This window comes from Rhinatrema bivittatum, chromosome 2, assembly GCF_901001135.1.
Source record: "Rhinatrema bivittatum chromosome 2, aRhiBiv1.1, whole genome shotgun sequence".
Taxonomy (NCBI): domain Eukaryota; kingdom Metazoa; phylum Chordata; class Amphibia; order Gymnophiona; family Rhinatrematidae; genus Rhinatrema; species Rhinatrema bivittatum.
The window spans coordinates 744,767,720-744,787,433 of NC_042616.1; the positions used below are offsets into that span (position 1 = coordinate 744,767,720).

Genomic DNA, 19,714 nt, shown 5'->3' on the forward strand with positions numbered 1-19,714 from the left:
CATGGAAATTGCCTAATTCAGAAAAAACATTACACATCCCTAATTTTCACCATGCGGTACCGCGATTATCTCGTGCGTTTTGGCATTAATACATGTGTTATGCCATTGTCATGGGTGTTATCACAATAATGCAGTTTCATGAATAACCCTGTAAGGTTGTTAAATTTACTTTTAGTAGTCTTTCCCTCTCCATGACCCCAGCAGTCCTATTCTCAACCTGTAGACCAACAGTCAATGTTTCCATCTCCTCTTTCCTATCATGATCATGCCTCTTGGCTTGCCCCACTCCATCCACCTCCCCCTATAATGCATCCCGTGACATTCCCTATCATTTGCCTTCCCAGCTTCTCTGACTGCTTGGACACCCTTACTCCTTTAGTCTTTATTTGCTCTTCTCCTTCTTGTTCTTCTTCCCGGCTTATTTTGCACTGTGGTATTGTTTTACTGTTGTACTCTTTAATTGTCGTGACAATTTAACTCCATACCCCAGCGACATCACTCCATTTGTCTCCCCCACCTCCGCCTGCTGCTCAGGCACCCCTATTCTGGTGGTCCTTACTTGTTTGGGTGCCTCATTGTTTTCCTTTTTCCTTTTCTTCCCAGCCTGTTTTACACTGGTCTCTGGAACATTTATTGTGATATTATTTTCTCCCTTAGATTTCCTATCTACATTTCATTTTTTTTTCAGCTTCATCCTTCAGTTGTTTTAAGATGTTGCCACTGAAGTATTTATGTGCCATGATCTGGCAAAATAAAGATCTAATGCTTTCTCTGTTGCCTTTTACAAATTGTTCTTCAGTATAATTACTCTTTCTTCCATTTTTTTTTTGCAGGTTCCTTCTGTGTAATCCCAAGATTTAAAACTGGGATTTCAGGCATAAAAATAGCAGTACATCATCTCCTTTTTTTTTATCTTCAGGGGTCCACCTTGTAGTAGATGATCTTAATTTTTTTCATTAGCTTCTGTGGTTTATTGGCTGCTGCAGTGGGTCCATGAAAAACTTCATCATGACCCATAGCTACACCAGGGGTTTTATCTTTGCTTGAAGATTCAGCACTATCGCTACCACCATCATTAGCCCTAGTACGTAGACATTTTTATCCTGGATAATGTGCAGCCAGTATGAAATTTTCTTTTTCCTTCTTGTCATACTTCAATAGTAGTAGCTGAGATGTTGTTTAGATATTATGCATCAAGGTCATCACGTGAAGGTACTCAGCAGGACTTGGTGAGAAAAGCATACTCTGTTTATTCCATCTGATTATTCTTACCCTAGATCCCTTTGCTATGCCCCAGGGTGCCATCCACACCTATGTTACTTTCCAGAGTGAGATCATTAAGGATTTCCCATTAGAAATATGCAGGCCCAAGATTTTTTTTTCAGATTTTTTTTTTCATTTCAGGGCTTTTTAAAATGTTTGGTTTATTTAATGATTATTTTGGTTTGATTCATTTTCTAAATTGAAATAAACATTTACAAAATAACTAAATCAAAACAAAAAGAAAGACAAAAAATGTCTCCCTAAGGCCCTCCTTCCACTCTCATATCCCTCAGACAGTTTTAAAGCCCAGGTCAGGTTCAGCCGGGTCTTTCCTGGGCATTTCCCACCTCCCTCCTGCCTGGCAAAATAATCCCATGGGCCTACCTAGTTGAGGTGAACTGAGCCAGCCAGGGTTGCCTGGGCCCCTTTAAACCACCCCTCCCCCCAAAAAACTTTGCTGGGGCTGAGGGCCTCTCATACTCCCATCTTTCTCCCTTCTGCGGCATCCCAAGCTGAAAAAATGTAAGAGTGATGCCTGCTCGCATCTGCCATGCCTCATGGTATGTTAGAAATGGCAGTGGAGTCCTGAAGATCAGTTTCATCATTTTGGTGCCATTCTCAGGACTGATTTTTGCCATTTTGTTGTAAATTAGCTTGCTACATTAAAGCCAAAAAAAAAATAAAATTCTGCAATGTCCACTTCGCACATAGAAAATAAAATACTGTGCCTGAGCCCAACATATGCACATACGTTTCAGTCTTCAAATGACTTGGACATTGTGAAATTTGACACACTTTAGTATATTGGCATTGCTGGACAAAAAAATTAAAAAAAAAAACATTTGAGTTTCAGTTGAAAATATCTGACGTCATAACATATAGCAAATACTATGACCTTAAAATGGAAAAAAGAAATTGAACCATTAATATCACTTGCCTTGTCCTAAAGTTTGTAGGGTGAGGATGCCCATCATACAATGATAAATAATCATATTCCTCTTCTAATGCGAAGGATTGAAAAGCAAGCTGTATTCTGTTCCGTTCTTCTGCTACTATAACCCACGTACAATTTGCACCATTTGGATATCCATATGGAAAGCCAGGACTTTCTATTGTGCCGTTGAGTCCTTTTAGTGTTCCACCACATGTATAAATAAATCCTGCAAATTTAAAAGAGTACATATTTAACACAATAAAAAAAATACACATAACACAAGTATAAGATCTGCACAAACAGAAACTTTCGGCAGTTTGAGAATAATATACTGCCACTGCACACTTTATCTGAAGCTACAGCATCTTAGCCATCTTAAGAAAAATAAAAACACTACTTAATATTACTATCCTCTTTTTAGTCCTATGCTTTCAAGCAGCTCCAGACCTGAAATAAATTCAAGAGTGAACTCCTTCTCTATACTTCATTATCTGTTTTATATATTTTGTCATTCTTTGCTAAACAACAACACATTTACTATCAGCTACAAGATAGTTTTAATTCTGTTCACATGGCCCTAAAGAACAAGAACAATTCTTCATGACATATTAAACTGTAATGATTTGGTTGACACTTCAGCAGCAGAGACCTTAAGACAATTGTATATAGTAAACAATTGTATATAGTAAACAATTGCTTACCCTTGTGAAATGCCCAACTGTAATGTTGCCCTCCCTCACTCTAGGAGAAATTTGCTGTGCTTCGCACAGAGTAGGTAGTTTATCTGCATCAAAAAAGAGGAGGAGAAAAAAATGACACTTGGGGCATTCAAAATGAAAGCCCCTCATATAATTAAAAAATTGACCCTCTGTGTTTGTATGCAGTAACACTCATACTTATGTATGAAGTATATTATAAGACAGCCTAATCTAAAATGTGTGTGTGCTGAATACATGTGACACTTAAAAAGCAGGAGGAATCAGTGATGAACGAATGGTGTTCTTGACTCTCTCCATATATATATTAAAATCTTCCACCAATTCCCCCAACACCACCACCACCACCATTGCAACATTTTTCATGTCTTAAAGCTAGTTTTCCATCCATTTTTTTCTGTTTGAGATCACACCACTGTAGATGGACATGCCATCTCCTGTTTCTACAACACCTACTCTATTCCCCAAATCCCCTGTATTTCCATTGCTATGATATCATTTTTTACATAAAAGGCTCTCCTATCTCATTTTCTGTCAACTTTTTCTTTCCTAAATAGATAATAAACTGGTATGGCCACATCCCATTCACGAGACTCACTGTACCACATCTCTATGATAGGAGAAATATCCAAGTCCAACTCTACCATTAGGACAGGAAGATCCAGAATTTAGTTGCATAGACTATGAGAATTTTTCTTCAGAGCTTTCCAACTATTTCCCCTTTGCTGATTTAAACTTTCTATAACTTCACACTGTTATGACTGCCAGCTGCGGCCGCCCGCAGCAGGCCCAACTCATGTCATGTCATGTTTGGGTTTCTACCCCTGGTACTCTCACGGTGATGGCCAGTCGCTGCCTCCATATTTCTCCTGGATCCCTGCACTCCACATGGTGGCTGGGATACCACCAACTAGCGTTCCTATCCTGGACCTCTCTAGGCATGCACGCTCGTCATCTCTCCTCTCTTTAAAGGGCCAATGGCGGGAACTCCAGGCTGATGACATCTCTGGCTCAGAGTAATTAAGCTTCACCTCTAGTCGCCACTAACTGACTTGGCAACGAGTTCCTTGGTTCTTTTTGGTGCCAGTTCCTTTTCCACTGACCAGTTGTTCCTGTCTTTGGATCTCTGCGCTTCTCCTTCCGGGTTCCTGCCTCAGTGCTTCCCGCTCCACGGATCCTGGCTCAGCGCTACTTCACCTGGACTCTCTCCCAGCGCTTTCTGCTCCTCGGGGCCAGGTTCAGTGCCACTTCACCCAGACTATCTCTCAACGCTCCCACTCCTCGGGCCCTGGCTCAGCGCTGCTTCATCTGGACTCTCTTTAGCGCTTCCCGCTCCTCGGGGCCAAGCTCAGTGCTATCTTACTTGTGAGTCCCTTCTGCAGTACCCTCTTCTCCTTTGGATCCCCACGGCACTTCTCCTTCAGGACTTTGCTACAGTGCCTCTTCTCATCAAGACTTGGCTCAGCGCAGTGCTCCACCAGACTGTGTGTCTGCTCCCCGCTCTTCGGGGCACTCCCCTGTGCTGCTTCTCTCCAGATACCAGCTACAGTGGGTTTCCCGCTCTAGCCCTTATTCAGCATACTACAGTTAGTGTCTCTGCACCTGCACCTCCTCATCTCGAGGCCACTCCCTCGTGGTCCTGCTCTACTCCCTTCACAGCTGCAGTGGCCTTGCCCTCCTTGAGACTCTTTCTCCTCCTCCCTCCGAGAATGTTCCTGTCTCGAACTGTGCCTAACCTCTCTGACACTCTTTGCACCCACTCGCCTACCCTCTCTGGGAGCAGCCACACAGAGGTGCACCTAAGTCCTGCCGGCACTGGCACCCGAGGGCTCAACCTGTGGGGATCGAGGGTCGGTACAGGTGAAGTCCCAGCTTGCCTCTTTTCCCGGCCAGCCTCGCCTCCTGATGGTGGGCACCTGTGGGGCGCAATCCTTAATGTAGCAACAACCCCACCTCAGGCCAAGGATCCACAATTCCTAACACACACTTGCTTTCTTCTATCCTGTTCTCCCAGAGTAGAATAGAGAACTCCTCACTTTCTGCATTTTCCCTGCAGACTCCTTTTGTTTGTTGGGGGTGACAGATTAAATCAATTAGCTTATGTCCACCACCCCCTGCTCTAATTTAAACACCTATCAATATATGATATGAATTCCAAACATAAGAATCATTTTCCTGAGACAGAGAGATATAGTCCAATATTTCAGTATTACTTTTTATTGCTCCATATATGGCCCCATCCCCCTAATATATCTAATTCATTCTTCTTTGCACCATGATTTGAGTCATGTATTGAAGATATATGACATAGATGTTCTTGTTCCTTACCATGAACAGGCAATACCTCTTAGAAAGCAATGATCCTTGCCAGGTGTTTAAGATTGTGCCCTAAATTCTAGATTTCCCTCTGTACTACATTGACTCAATTGCTAGCCAGGTCATTTGATCCCAAGTGAATGTTAAGTTATTAACATCATTTTCACAGTCCTTTGTTTCTTCTCTAAATGCACTAAGAATCAAGTGGATTTCTTGTTAGTTGAGGGCTCTGGTCGACATATAGGGGTAAATTTTAAAAATGTTACTTGCATTAAAAGGTCCATATAGGTGAGTATATGGGCCATATGTAAGCAACATATTTTGAAAGCCACAAATTATGTGCGTATATGTCTGTGTGTGTGAGCTACAAAAATAGGTCAGAGTTGGGGGCATGTCAGAGGAATTCTGGCACAGGGCCAAGACTTATGCATGTAAATCTATATTTTAAATCTGGCAGCCAAAGCACACAGTAGGTTGTTAGTCGCACATGTTTACTTCTTCTCTTGATAAGGTGTAAGTCTGCATAAATCTCTGTTTAGGCTGGGTGAGGGGTCTATGTCAACTGAGGGGAGTGCAGGCTGAAGAACCAGAGGGGTATGAATGACTTTGAGACAGACAAACATGTGGATTAACTGGTAAAACTAGGAATGTGGGAAAACATGTGGGCTAATTGGTAAAACTAGGAATGGCCTTCACGTGGACATAGTTTAAAATCCGCTTACCTGTGCATGTTGAAACTGAGAAAGTCATAAGGAAGATAAGTGAAACTTGTTTTCTTGAGTAACTACTTAAAATTTGGAACACACTTATGCACAGTAGGTATATTTAAAATTAAATGTGCATAATTGCATGTCCAATTTAAAATTCAAGTGTATGTGCGCTCAATCAACCATACACACATGTATGGGTGTCCACACATTCATTTTAAAGTTGCCGCCTTAACCTTTATTTTTTTTTTTTTCATTTCAAATGTGCCCCCCAAATTAATGTCTTTAACAGAAGAGTAGCCCAATAGTTTTCTGTCTTAAGATTTTTGATAGTGCTTTGGGAAATTGTGTACATTAGGTATCTTTCTTCATCATTGATATCAGCTCAAATGTCATTCTTCTGTTGTCTATGTCACAGCCAATAGTTGAATATAAATGGGGCAAGTGCTGAGCTTCTAGATGGTCTGGTTTTCGCAAGAACACCACAGTTATTACAATGAATAATCACTGTGTCAGTTTCCATGTGGAAAAGATTTGGAAAAATACCTTATGCTACCAAATAATTTGATCTATCAACATCTGAGCTATACCATTGGAAGATTTAAGAAAAGCAGGAACAGGGATGAGCATGTGAGGGATAGAGTAGAAGTCAAAAAACTAATTTAGAACCCCTACAAAGAGAGACTTCTTGTCAACTAGACCAAAACTTTAATACAGGCATATGAAGGCATTATATGCTGATATTCTTTGGATGGTGGTAGTGTTGGTAGTGGTGGAGTTTTGCAATATATTTATTAGTATTTTTAATGAAAATACAAAAATACAATAAAGAAGAAATTAAACAGTAACAACTGATTACATAGGTAATTAACAACCAGAAAATAATAATTTAACTGCTTTCAGACTTCTATAGTTCAAGCTACAAAAAAAGAATAAAAATCAAAAGGAAAAAGATCTAGTTCTATGTATGACTACTCCATCTAATTATGAACAAATGGATTTATCCTAATTAAGTATATCTGATTGAATAGGATTATAAAATATATATATTTTACATCAGCAATTTAATTTTAGTGTAACACTTATAATGGAAACACAAGGTAAAAAGGAATCTTCCAATTCTAAAACTCTTTGACCCTGTTGGAGAACTAACTTGAATGGAGACTGAGTAGAATTAGTAAATTCTGAAAACATTGCCAAATTTCCCTCCAAAAACTTCTTATTTTGTAATCTAAAGAAATGATTCAGGGTCTGTTGTTTACCACTGCCAGGGGATCCTCAGTAGTGTTAGTAACATTTAAGACCCGAGATCTCTACAAGGAAAATAATAAACTTTAAGAATCTCAGGAATCTCAGTAGAAGGCATTGATAATTTTTCAGAATAAAACCTCAGTAACAAATCTTTAGACATTATTAACGAGGAATAAGGAAATTAATAAACCACAAATTAAATCGCCTTGCATGATTTTCCCTACATTCCATCTTATAATGCAATTTCATTATCTTTAATTAAGGCAAAGAGTTCTGAAGAGTAAGAATCTGCCATTGGTTAAAGGCCGGATTTTTATTGGCCCGCACGCGTAAAACACAAGGGTTATGCACGTGGCCGGACCTTGCGCATGCTGCACACATTTTAAAAGGGGCCCGGCTGCATGAATAACCCCTGTTATGTGCACAAGAGCCGGGCCTCAGCAGTGGGGCGGTCTGATGGGCGGGGCAGGGCAGGGCTAGAGGTGCCCGATACAGCGGCCATTTGTCGCTCCTGCTCCTCTTACAGTAGCAAAATGTAAGTTAAAAAATGGGGGGGTGGGGGGCTATGATAGGGATAGGGGGCAGGTAGGATAGGGGAAGGGGAAGAGAGGTTAGGGTAGGAGGTAGGGAAGTTCCCTTCCAGTCTGCTCCTTAATTGCATCCATGTGTGCGCGCTGGGTTCTTTTTAAAAATCTACCCCTAAGTGTAGTAAATGCCGCACCAGCAAGTTATTTCCATTCATTCTCTCGCTGCATGCACAGCTTGAAATTTTTCAAAAAGGGGCTGGGCATGGGTGTGACCTGGGTGAGGCATGGGCATTTGGGGAATGACTCAAAGATGTACACTTAAATACGGACATGACGTTGTACAAACTGAGGGTCTCTGCCACATAACTTTTCTTCTGCTACGGTATGGATGCAATGTAAGTTAAAATAAAAAAAAAACACTAGGCAGATCTGCGAGGTTTAAGCGACAGGGCTAATTAGGTAGAGTAAAGGTTATCAATGCAGGGGGGGGGGGGGGGTTGGAGGACCTATCTCTTAATTGGGTGAACTGGGGATGAATTGGTAAAATTGGGGAATGGCAATAGCACACGCCCCTTTTAAAATTCCCTGATTTATGCAGTAGAAGCGGGATTTATGCACGTGTGCGCATGCCCACTTAAAATTTGGCACACATGTGCGCATGGCCAGGCTAATTTATAACATGCTTGCATATGTGCACGTATGTTATAAAAGGCCGCGTACCTGGGAGCAGGCTGACAGTAGTGTGCAAATGTGTGCATGTGTACCGGTTGAAAGTTATGGTCCATGTGCATAAGTTGCTTTTAAAATAGTGATTATAAGTGACCTGAAACCACACCCCCGACAAGCTCCTAACATTCTCACTTTATTTACTCATACTTGAACTTACTAAGGTGAATATACTTCCGTATGTAACTTGTTTAGACAATACGGATTATATGCTGATGCCTTCCACATTGTATGTTTTGAAAATTCACCCCGATATGGGATATAACTGGATAATATTTCATCTCCATGTTGCCCAGGTTATCAATACTGTTGCATTTTCTTTGCCAATTACTTTTCAACTAGAAACACAGAATTGTTCACTTAAATTCAGGATTCAGAATAAAAGTTATGGCTGAAAGATATTCAGTATCTTCAATGAATACAAATGTACCACTTGGGACTACTTGCTAATGAGCTGTCAGCTGAGATGACTGCTTAATCTTCTATGTCCTCCGTCTCAATATGAAATAATTAAATGTTGTGGTCCAGCAACTACAATTTCAAGATGATTTTCTCAGAGAATGGCCTCCTCAGTATTCTTTCAAATGAACAGACTATGCTGCAATCTTAGCTAAATTTGGAAGAGAAGCTCTGAGGCCTAATGGACTGGATTCTGTTTTGCCAACTTTTGCTTTGAGAAAAAGAAAATGAACTTACTTTTCAGTGATTACTTCTAATAATTATTTATTTATTGACATTTCATATTAGATATTCTGCCTTTTACCAAGGCTGGCCTCAAGATGGAATACAATTGATTTAAAACAAAATAGTACATTTGAAATTAAATACAGTGGTGATCAACAGCAGGAAATATAACTTCAGGTCCTCCATCAGAAGTACAGGGAGTTAAGTTTGGGGAAATAGAGATTCAGCATGAAGACTGGACTGAAAAGCCATTTGAGTTTTGAAAGTTATCCTACTTTTGACTAGTAGCCAGTGTAGATGGTGGAGTACTGGTTTTATTTGCTCAATTGCGTTAGCACCTACCAAAATTCTAGTAGAGTTACTTTGAAGGAGCTGGAAACGTTTCATTCTATGCAGTGAGATGCCATTAAATAAGGGGTTGAACTAGTCAATTTGGCTGGTGATCACTGCAAGGTTGTATTTATTGAGGTAGTTGTGCAGTTGGTGGATTTATTACTATTAACACAAAAGCCCAGTTGCCTAGTCTATATCACTAATTCTGGTCATTACCCTTTCTTGTCCTTGCTACTGTTCTCTGTACCAACAAAACCTCCCAGCAGTATAAGTTTGATTGAATAGAGGAGGTCATATCTTATCTTTTTTTACCATTAGTTGACAAGTGTAGTTAAGTTGTCCTTCCCCATAACATAAAATTGTGATTTTTACCCTGTCTTTTTAGTAAACTGTTAATGCTCAAAGCTGCCAAAAACAAATAATCAACAGATATAATTCAATACATATGAATCTCTCAATGGCTTTGTTCCTATCTGTTCTCTCTCTCATTATTTATTTTCCCACTGCTACCTTTATCTCCTCACTTCTAGCCTGCTCCTCTATCCCCTTTTTCTGTGTTCATTGTATTTTCTATTCTTTTTTAGTTGTTTGTAAACCGGCGTGATGTTCTAACGAATGTCGGTATATAAAAGTTTATAAATAAATAAATAAATATTACAAATACTGTTACTATTAGAAGAATAAGCAAGTATAAAATGCAACAAATTAAAAAATCAATAATAATGTAAAATATCCTTGCAAATACTAAAATAAACTTCTCTAGAGCTATAAATAGCATCCCACATCAGTGACCCAATTTTCCAACAAGTATTATCTCCCAAGCAACTTAACTGTTACGGTCCCGGGCCGTGCCCTGGGACCTTCACTCACCACGTGATCTGGCAGTGGGAACTCCTTCTCTTCGGCCACCCAGGCACGAAACGCGCCCTACCACGGCGTTCTCCCTGCAACTGGCCCCTGCGACTGGCCCCGCCCCCTAGGCTTCTGATTTAAAGAGGCCAGCGGGGAAACAGGGACAGACTCCCGGTGACGGCAGACACTGCCAGGTTATTTAAACCCGGCAGTCACAGCTATGCCTCGCCTTGCAAGGAGGTTCCCTCTCTTCTGAGAGCTTCCAGTTGCTGTTCCCTTCTCCAGGTTCCTGACTTTGTACTTCTGACTTCTGGCTTCTGACCCGGCTTCGTCATTGACTCTGATTCCAGCTTCTGCCCCTGGTTTTGGCTTCGGACTTCTGATTTCTGGCTTCTGACCCGGCTTCGTCCATCGACTCTGATTCCACCTTCCGCCCCTGGTTTTGGCTTTGGACTTCTGACTTCTGGCTTCTGACCCGGCTTTGTTCTTGGACTCTGACTTCAGCTTCTTCTGCCTCCACAGGTATCTGGTTCTTGCTGGCCCATAGGATTTTCCTAAGTCCCAGAGGCTCGGGCTCTCATAGGATCCTCCTGAGGGAGCTGCGGGCTTCCAAGGGTGAAGACTCTTCTAGCCTCCTGGGCCCTGCCATCCTCATCTTCCATCTCTTCGGCCGCTTCCTGGATCCTTGGTCACATAGGGGCCCACCTAAGTCCAAGAGGTCCGGGTCCCTACGGGCTCCTCCTGGGGGGACCTCAGACTTCCAGTGGTGAAGCCTTCTTTGGAGCCTCTCTTCAGTGCTGCCTCCCGGCTGCAACGCTCACTGTGGGTCTCCACAGTGCAACACCTGCAGTCTCAGATGGCTCAAGGGTCCACGATCCTAACATTAACAACCTTATCCATTCCCTAACACATGCTCCATTCCCGTTATTCCTGAGAACATATAGTAGCCTTACATCTGCTCTTGCTGACTGATCTTTCACCTTCTCTTTTGTAGCTTCATGGATCTACATTGCCGATCTGTTCAAATTAATTTTGTTCTTTACTCTTTTTGATTACAATCCTTACAGCAGTAGGACAGAAGTATCAGGTTTCCAAGAATTCTGAGGTAACCTAAATGGGGTGGCCATGGTTATAAAACTAACATCAATAAATAACAGGCTCTGGACAAATATAAAGGGGTGATGTTGACAACAAAAAGACATTCATGGAAATTTATATGCTTATCCACCCAAAGTGGTAGCAAACAGGAAAAGAGGACAACTAGGTTTACTGGATAAGTCAACTGGATTTTATATGCTATGATTTTTCTCAAGCCTCTAATTCTGATCTTTATCTCCATCTCTCATTTCTGTAACTGCAAAAATCATACTTTAATTTATTCATAGTTACTATTACCTTTGCTGATAGTTTATTCTAGATATCCACAGTTTTCTGTAAAGTGTATTCTCATATTTTTTCTGAACTTCTTTCTTATCAACTTCATATTATAACCCCCTTGTTCTTCAGTTTGTTTTTTTTTATTGCTAGTTAATTGAATGTTTTTCTCATAGTTCACAGTTTTTATTTCTTCATTCTGGTTTTCAGGATATCCTTGAAGGAGAATTTTCAAAATGTTGTGCACATAAAATATAGCATATACATACTTAAGAAGCCTTTACTTGTGTATGTTCATATGCTCTCTTTCATGTATACATATACATTTGCAAAAAAGGGGCAGAGTAAGGGCATTCTGTACTGGCGCTAACAATTACATACGTAACTTGCTATAAAGAAGATAATGTTGGAGACAAAATAAAAGTCAAAAGAAGCTAGAATAGTGCTAAGGAGGGATGTGAAAAGAGAGTGGAAATAGGGGTCTAGAGACTGAGTACAAGTCAGTATTGGAATAGAAGGCTAGAGAAGGAGAAATTGATGGGTGAGTATGAGGGTTAGGAATGGGAGCACAGTGGGTGATGGATAGGTATGTGAGAGATTAAAAGAGGAAAAATATAGACTAGAGAATGAGAGGAAGGGAGAATGAAGGGCAAAATCTAGTTATGAGTGATAGAGTAGAGAAAAAATGGAGATGTAGAAAATGAGGAGGAGAGAGAAAAAATGAAAAATGAATAGGAAATCCTGAAAAAAGAAATTTGAAGACCAATAAGAGGAAAGTGGAAAAGAGAAAGAGACTGGAACCAGCCCAACTAGAAAAAAAATGACCAGACAAAAATGGTAGAAAAGAAAATTTTAATTTTAATTTTTAGAAATTGGAAATATACATCTCTTATATTTTTGTTTTTTGCAAAGTATAAGAGGAATTGCATTTCTGTTTCTCTTTCTCCAGTATTTCAATGCTCACAGATTCGATTCTGGCTTCTTGGGTTCTCCATTTCAATTTTGGCCTGCATGTTTCTAATTCAAATGTATATTCTTTATTTTTTTTTTAAATCTGTCTATGCTCTGTGGGGCGGATTTTAAAAGGGTTACGTGCATATGTCCAGGGGCTTGAAAAAATGGGTGGGGAGTGGGTGGGCTGGGGCGGGGCCAGGGCGGGGCTGGAGCCTCCAGGCACAGTGGCCATTTGCTGCTGTGCCCGGGATCGCGGGCTGGCCGGCGCTGGCGCGTGCAACCTATGCCTGCCCAGAGGGCTGGGGGGCGGGTTAGGTAGGGGAAGGGAAGGGTAGGCAGGGGGGTGGAAGGAAAGTTCCCTCCAAGGCCGCTCCAATTTTGGAGCGGCCTTGGAGGGAACAAAGGAAGGCTGTGTGGCTCGGCGCATGCAATTTGCACAATTGTGCACCTCCTTGCGCGCGCTGACCCTGGATATTATAACATGTGCGTGGCTGCGTGCGCATACTATAAAATTGAGCGTAGATTTGTGCATGCCAGGTTGCGCGCACAAATCCGGAGGCGGGGTCAGAGGCTCCCGGCACAGCGTCCATTTGCCACTTTGCCAAAAAAAGAAAAAGGTAGGGGGGAAAGTGCAGGGGAGGTAGTGGAAGGGAAGGGAAGGTGGCATGGGGGGTAGGGATTGGGGGAAGGCAGCGCGGCTCGGCGCAGACTCGGCACGGGCTCAGCATGCTCAAGATGCACAATTGTGCACCCCTTATGCATGCCAACCCTCGATTTTATAGCATGCGTGCGCCTGCATGCGCATACTGGGGTAGATTTTCAAAGGGGTACGCGCGTAAGATATGCGCATACCCCCCGAAACCTACCCCAAACCCCTCCTGCGCACGCCGAGCCTATTTTGCATAGGCTCGGCGGCACGTGAAAGTCCCGGGGCTTGCAAAAAGGGGCAATAGGGGGCGTTGCCAGGGGGCACGGTTAGGGATCAGGGGCGTGTCCGGGGGCATGTGGGCGGTCCAGGGGCATGGCCGAGTGCCCCGACACAGCGGCCTGTGTCGTGGTCTGCCGCGCCGGCGCAAGTAAGTTACTACTGCCCGGAGGCAGTAGTAACTTCTCCGATAAAGGTAGGAGGGGGGTCTAGATAGGGCCGGGGGGGGGAGGTTAGATAGGGGAAGGGAAGGGAAGGTGTGGGGGGGGGGTAGAAAGATTTCAGAGCGGCCTCAGAGGGAACGGGCAGCGCGCGCAGGGCTCGGCGCGCGCAAGTTGCACAAATGTGCACCCCCTTGCGCGTGTCGACCCCGGATTTTATAAGATACGCACGGCTACGCGCGTATCTTATAAAATCCAGCGTACTTTTGTTTGCGCCTGGTGCGTGAACAAAAGTACGCGCACGTGTATGTTTCTAAAATCTACCTCAATATATAATCACATGTCCATGTGTGTGCGCTGGGTAGGGAGCGCACATGGATGCACTCAAGGAGCTTTAAAAATCTACCCCAAAATGTCTGACACTAAAATCTGAATAACTTTTTTTTGTCTGGTGAGTTGTAAGTGTTCATGTGCGAGGGCTTTTGTGGAATTTCTGTCGATGTTGAATGTATCGCAGAACTGAAAGACCCCAGACTTTGCTCTCATATCCATAGTTGAATGAGGCTACAAATAATTTTAATTTTAATAATAGTTTTCCTGGGAAGTTGAAACTGGCTGGATTATTTAAAATGCAAAGAAAGACCTTGGGACTTTTTCATGTTGTGTCTTTTTAGACCCAATTTAAAGGCATAGGGCTATGCTGTAGGTGGTGAGCGTGTGATGTGGAAATGTCACTTTAACTTGGTCCAGGCTCACCCCTGCCCAAAATAAAAGAAGACATCTGTCTAAAGAGGTCACTGTTGCACAGAATGAGATTAACACTGTGGACAAGTGAATTAAGCTACTTAAGCAGAAAAACAAATGAAGCAGAAACAAGATGAACTGAAGCATAGGCAAAGACAGAGAAATACCAGAATTTTAGGCATTAAAAAAGATAATACTGAACATATTAATCAACTTTGCAAGTCTTTGTAATATTATTGTCAATAAAGGTGAAACTGGAAAGTATGCATAACTAGGTCTATTGTGCCTGTAGTTATTATTGTTTTCTTACTTTTCATATGAGTAGGGCTTAATATACAAATCAAGAGACCAGGAACTCTAGTTTATTCAGAAGAGAAACAGCAAATATTTGATAAATACTCAAGAGAGTGCTATGATTGCTGTATGTTGGTCCACTTGTGTATATAGAAATGAAGGTCAACAAGTTGTGGATGATGCTTTCAAGATATCTGACATTTTCATCAGGTCATAGGGCACCCACTTCAAAATGTTCAGAGCCACCAATGGTATACAGTCCTACAATACTGTGTGCTCCTGTATATTCTGGAAGTTGTCATTTTAAAAAAAAAAACAAAAAAAAAAAACCTTGGCCCTGAATTTATCAGCACAAAGACTCATAAAAGGCTGTACAACTTACACATGTACTTCCTGTAGTCTTGGGAATTAAAACAGGCAACATAAGTAGATAAACTGAACAAAAAAAGAACTGGATGTAATTGCTTCAAAGTCACATTTCATAAGATGAACATCTTAGATAGTCCCTCTGTGAAAATGTGCTCTCCAACAAACAACAAAACAGCTAATTGAAAACTACAGTTACTATAATGCCTTGATGAGCTAGACACAATCTCCACACTGAGGGAACAAACCAGGCAATTTCGTGTAGATTTTGAAGATGATATCTGATGCCATAGGAAAGAAGGAATGTATTAAGTTAGCCCAATTAAAAAGTTAAAAACGACAAGATACTTTTTCTTTACTATTGCAGACTAGCAGAGCTAACCTTCTGGAAAAAAAAAATCTACAACTTATTTATTGTCATTTGTTTCTAAGATATAGAATACAAAATTATAATTCTTTGACAGAGAGCCTGAGTGGAAAATATTCTTGTTACATGTGGGATTTTCTACTTACGTTACCTTCAACTTCTCAGGAAAATGCTTCTATATCACTTACCTTGAATAGTATATGAAAGCTTCAGATTCTGTTTTTGAGGCATGGAAAATGGATACTGCAAAGAGAATTCATGTTGCTGAATTGAGATAAACATTACCAGGAAAGAAAGAAGATAGATCTTGGTTCTAACTAAATTCTGAGTCATATCTTTGTTTGAAAAGTGCTGACAAGCGTCTTATGAAAGTCTAATATTTAGCCAATCTGAGGGAATATTAAAGCAAGCTAAGGCAGACACAGAGGATACATTGGCATTAGTGGTGTGTAGTTCTCTTCTCAGGATTGACTTTCTTTAGAATGAATGTATCCTGCATCTGACTCTTCCCTCTTTTTTTGTCTTTCAGCCTTCTCAAAGAAAACATATACTAAGAAAAGCAAAATGGATCGTATGTTTTATCATTTCTTTTTTTTTGGTATGTATTATGTACTTCTTTTTTGTTAATCTGTTTTATTTTATTTTGTGTTGTTATGTATTTATGAATGTTTGTATAAAACCTACTTTGAACTATAGAATAGGTGGAATATCAGTTTTTTAATTAAACAATCTGATATCACTGTACTAAAGACTGCAACATTGTACAAAGGATGTAAGACTCACTTGTCTAAAATTTCCTGGATCACCACTTGATCCGTTTTTTAAAAATTAGTGTTATAGTGGCATCACTCCAGTCTTCAGTGACCATAGATGATGTTAATGATAGTTTACAAATTTCCAATAGGAGGTCTGCAATCTAATTTCTTAGTTCTTTCAGCACTCTGAGAATATAAACCATCTAGTTCAGAGTAGCAAATCACCTTGATCAGATGGTATACATACCAGCTTGCTACAAGAATTCAGAAATTAAATTGCGGACTTCTACTGGAAATTTTTAAACTATCAATATCATCATCTATGGTACCTGAAGACTGGAGGGTTGCCAATGTAATGTCAATATTTATAAAGGGATCAAGGGGTGATCCAGGAAACTACAGACTGATGACTATGTCAGGAAAAATGGCAGATACTATCATAAAGAACAACATTTCTAAAGATATAGATAGGCATAGTTTATTGGGTCAAAGCCAACCTGGATTTAGCCAAGGAAAGTTTTGCTTCACCAATTTGCTAAATTATTTTGAGGGTGCAAAAAAATATAGATAAAGGTGAGCCAGTTGATATAGTGTATCTGGATTTTCAAAAAGCATGTCACAAAGTCCCTCATGAGAGCTTCTCAGGAAATTTATTTATTTATTTAAAAACTTTTCTATACCGTCGCTAAGTTATATACCATCACAACGGTTTACAAATAGCACTAGGATGCATCCCTTTTAAAATCCCCCCACTTACATGGTAGAAGCGGCATTTGCATTCTCACAAGTGTGTATCCATTTAAAATTGTGCGCCCATATACACATGTATAGGCTATTTTAAAACATGCATGCATATTCATGCATATGCTATAAAATAGACCCTTCTCTGGAAGCGAGCTGGCAAACTCATGCAAATTTGAGCCCACACACCAGTATTAAAGTTACAACCCCAACATTTTCTTTTATATTTTCTATTGTTTTTTTGTTCAAATTGTTTACAAATAATGGGCCAGATTTTAAGATGTACGCGCGGGCTTACATTTGTGCGCGCAACCCAGTGTGCACAAATATATGCCCAATTTTATAACATGCGTGCGCAGCAGCGCGCATGTTACAAAATCCAGGGTCGGCGCGTGCAAGGGGGTGCACACTAGTGCAGCTTGAGCGCCGAGCCCTAGCGGAGCCCCAATGGCTTTCCTCTTTCCCTCTGAGGCCGCTCCAAAATCTGAGCGGCCTTGGAGGGAACTTTCCTTCCGCCCCCCACCTTCCCCTCCCTTCCCCTACCTATCCCGTCCCCCAGCCCTACCTAAAACCCCCCATAACCTTTATTTTGCAAGTTGTGCCTGCCGGCCGAGTGCAAGAATGCAATCCCCCAGCCTAGCAGCCCTACGGAGGCCTCTGGACATGCCCCTACCCAGTACCGCCCCTGACCCTGCCCATTTTTTCAAGCCCCTGGAAGTACGCATCCTGGGGCTTTGTGCGCGTCGCCGGGCCTATGTAAAATAGGCTCGGTGTGTGTAGGACTTTTAAAATCTGCCCCATTGTGCATGAATTCTCAATGCAAGCATAGTAACCCAGGTGCTCAGGAGACCCTCTGTTCCACCTCCCCACTAACCCTGGAGGCAGCCAAAGTTTCCCCACAAATGTAGTATAAGCAAAAAAAACATCCTGTACCCATACCCTACCACCAATCCGCAACCCTTCCCTTTTGTTTAAAAAATCACCCACCCACAACTGCCAGCCCCCACATCACCCACCTAACCTACCCGCCTGACCCTCCTGACCCTCCCTCCTAGACTTACCAAAACCATCCTGGTGGACAAGTGGGGCCTGGATCAACCCCTCTGCTCCTGGACCTGCCAGCTATCATTTAAAGAAAAGGGTGTCTCATTTATGTGACAGGATTTACCCAAGATCACAGTAGCCCTTCTCATATAACAGAGGCAAAGAGCAGCAGGTGCCATTTTTGAAAATTGCCACTGGGTCCAGGAACATAGGGGATACTTCCCTTGCCCCCTAGACCACCAGAATGATTTTGGTTAGTCTTGCAGAGGGGGAGGGAGGGTCAAAAGGGTGGGCTAGGATTAGTAATGTGGGGGTCTGGCATCCATGGGACTATTTTTTTTAAACAAATGAGAGGGTTTGCAGTTCAGGACAGGACATAGGCATATTAGCCACCTCCAGGAGCTGCAGGGGTCTCTGGAGATCCCTGGGGCCTGGCACTCGGTTTTTTCTTGGTTTTTAATTTTCAAAATGCTATTTGCAAATATTGTGCACTATGGGCCAGATTTTAGTATCACTATCTACACCGCGTGCATGTTATAAAATCCGGGGTCGGCGCACGCAAGGGGGTGCACACTTGTGCACCTTGTGAGCGCCGAGCCCTAGGGGAGCCCCGATGGCTTTCCCTGTTACCCCTCTCAATTTTCAAAAATGGCACCTACTGCTCTTTGCCCCTGTTAAATGAGAAGGGCTACAGTGCTCTTGGGTAAATCCTGTCACATAAATGAGACACCCTTTTCTTTATGATAGCTGGCAGGTCCAGGAGGCCTCAGAGGGAACTTTCCTTCAGCCCCCCACCTTCCCCTCCCTTCCCCTACCTATCCCACCCCCCAGCCCTACCTAAACCCTCCCCCATACCTTTGTTATGCAAGTTGCGCCTGCCTCTGGGCAAGCGTAGGTTGTGCACACCGGCCTAGAGGCCCTATGGAGACCTCTGGCCACACCCCTACCCCACCCAGGGCCGCCCCCGCCCCACCCCTTTCTAAAGCCCCGGGACATACGCGCATCCTGGGGCTTGCGCGCGTCGCCGGGCCTATGCAAAATAGGCTCAGCGCGCATAACCCCCCAGCTGGATTTACACGCGTAGGGCTTTTAAAATCTGCCCCTATTTTCTGAACAGTAAAGAAAAACAAAACAGCACAAAACTTTAAAAAAAATTGAAAATGCATTTTCAGAAAACAATGAGAAAGTAAATGACAATTTTTTCTGTGCACACCCCTATAAAACATTATATAAATCAAGCTCTGGATATTTTTTTACTAAGTCGTTTTGAGAATAGGCATGGTAGGTTCTATCAGTAGCTTTTCCTGATCTTGTTCTCCCACTCCATCCCTAAGGAAAGGGGTTAAGGCTGAGTAAGAGTCCCAGGACTAGGCAAATCAGTCCATATAAGCACTGCTTGTTAGGGATGTGAATCGTTTTAGGACGATTAAAATTATCGTCCGATAATTTTAATATCGTCTTAAACCGTTATGGAACACAATACAATAGAGATTCTAACGATTTATCGTTATAAATCGTTAGAATCGTGAGCCGGCACACTAAAACCCCCTAAAACCCCCCCCCGACCCTTTAAATTAAATCCCCCACCCTCCCGAACCCCCCCCCCCAAATGAGTTAAATAACCTGCGGGTCCAGCGGCGGTCCGGAACGGCAGCGGTCCGGAACGGGCTCCTGCTCCTG

General features: G+C 42.1%; 1 protein-coding gene across 1 annotated transcript in view; it reads right to left on the reverse strand.

The window, feature by feature from the left end:
* The window catches only part of CSMD3 (CUB and Sushi multiple domains 3), a 3,551,396-nt gene that overhangs the window by 3,283,234 nt on the left and 248,448 nt on the right, over positions 1–19,714 (reverse strand). Inside the window, 1 exon segment of the mRNA XM_029591914.1 lies at positions 2,201–2,423. Within this exon segment, the coding sequence (XP_029447774.1) occupies positions 2,201–2,423 (223 nt within the window).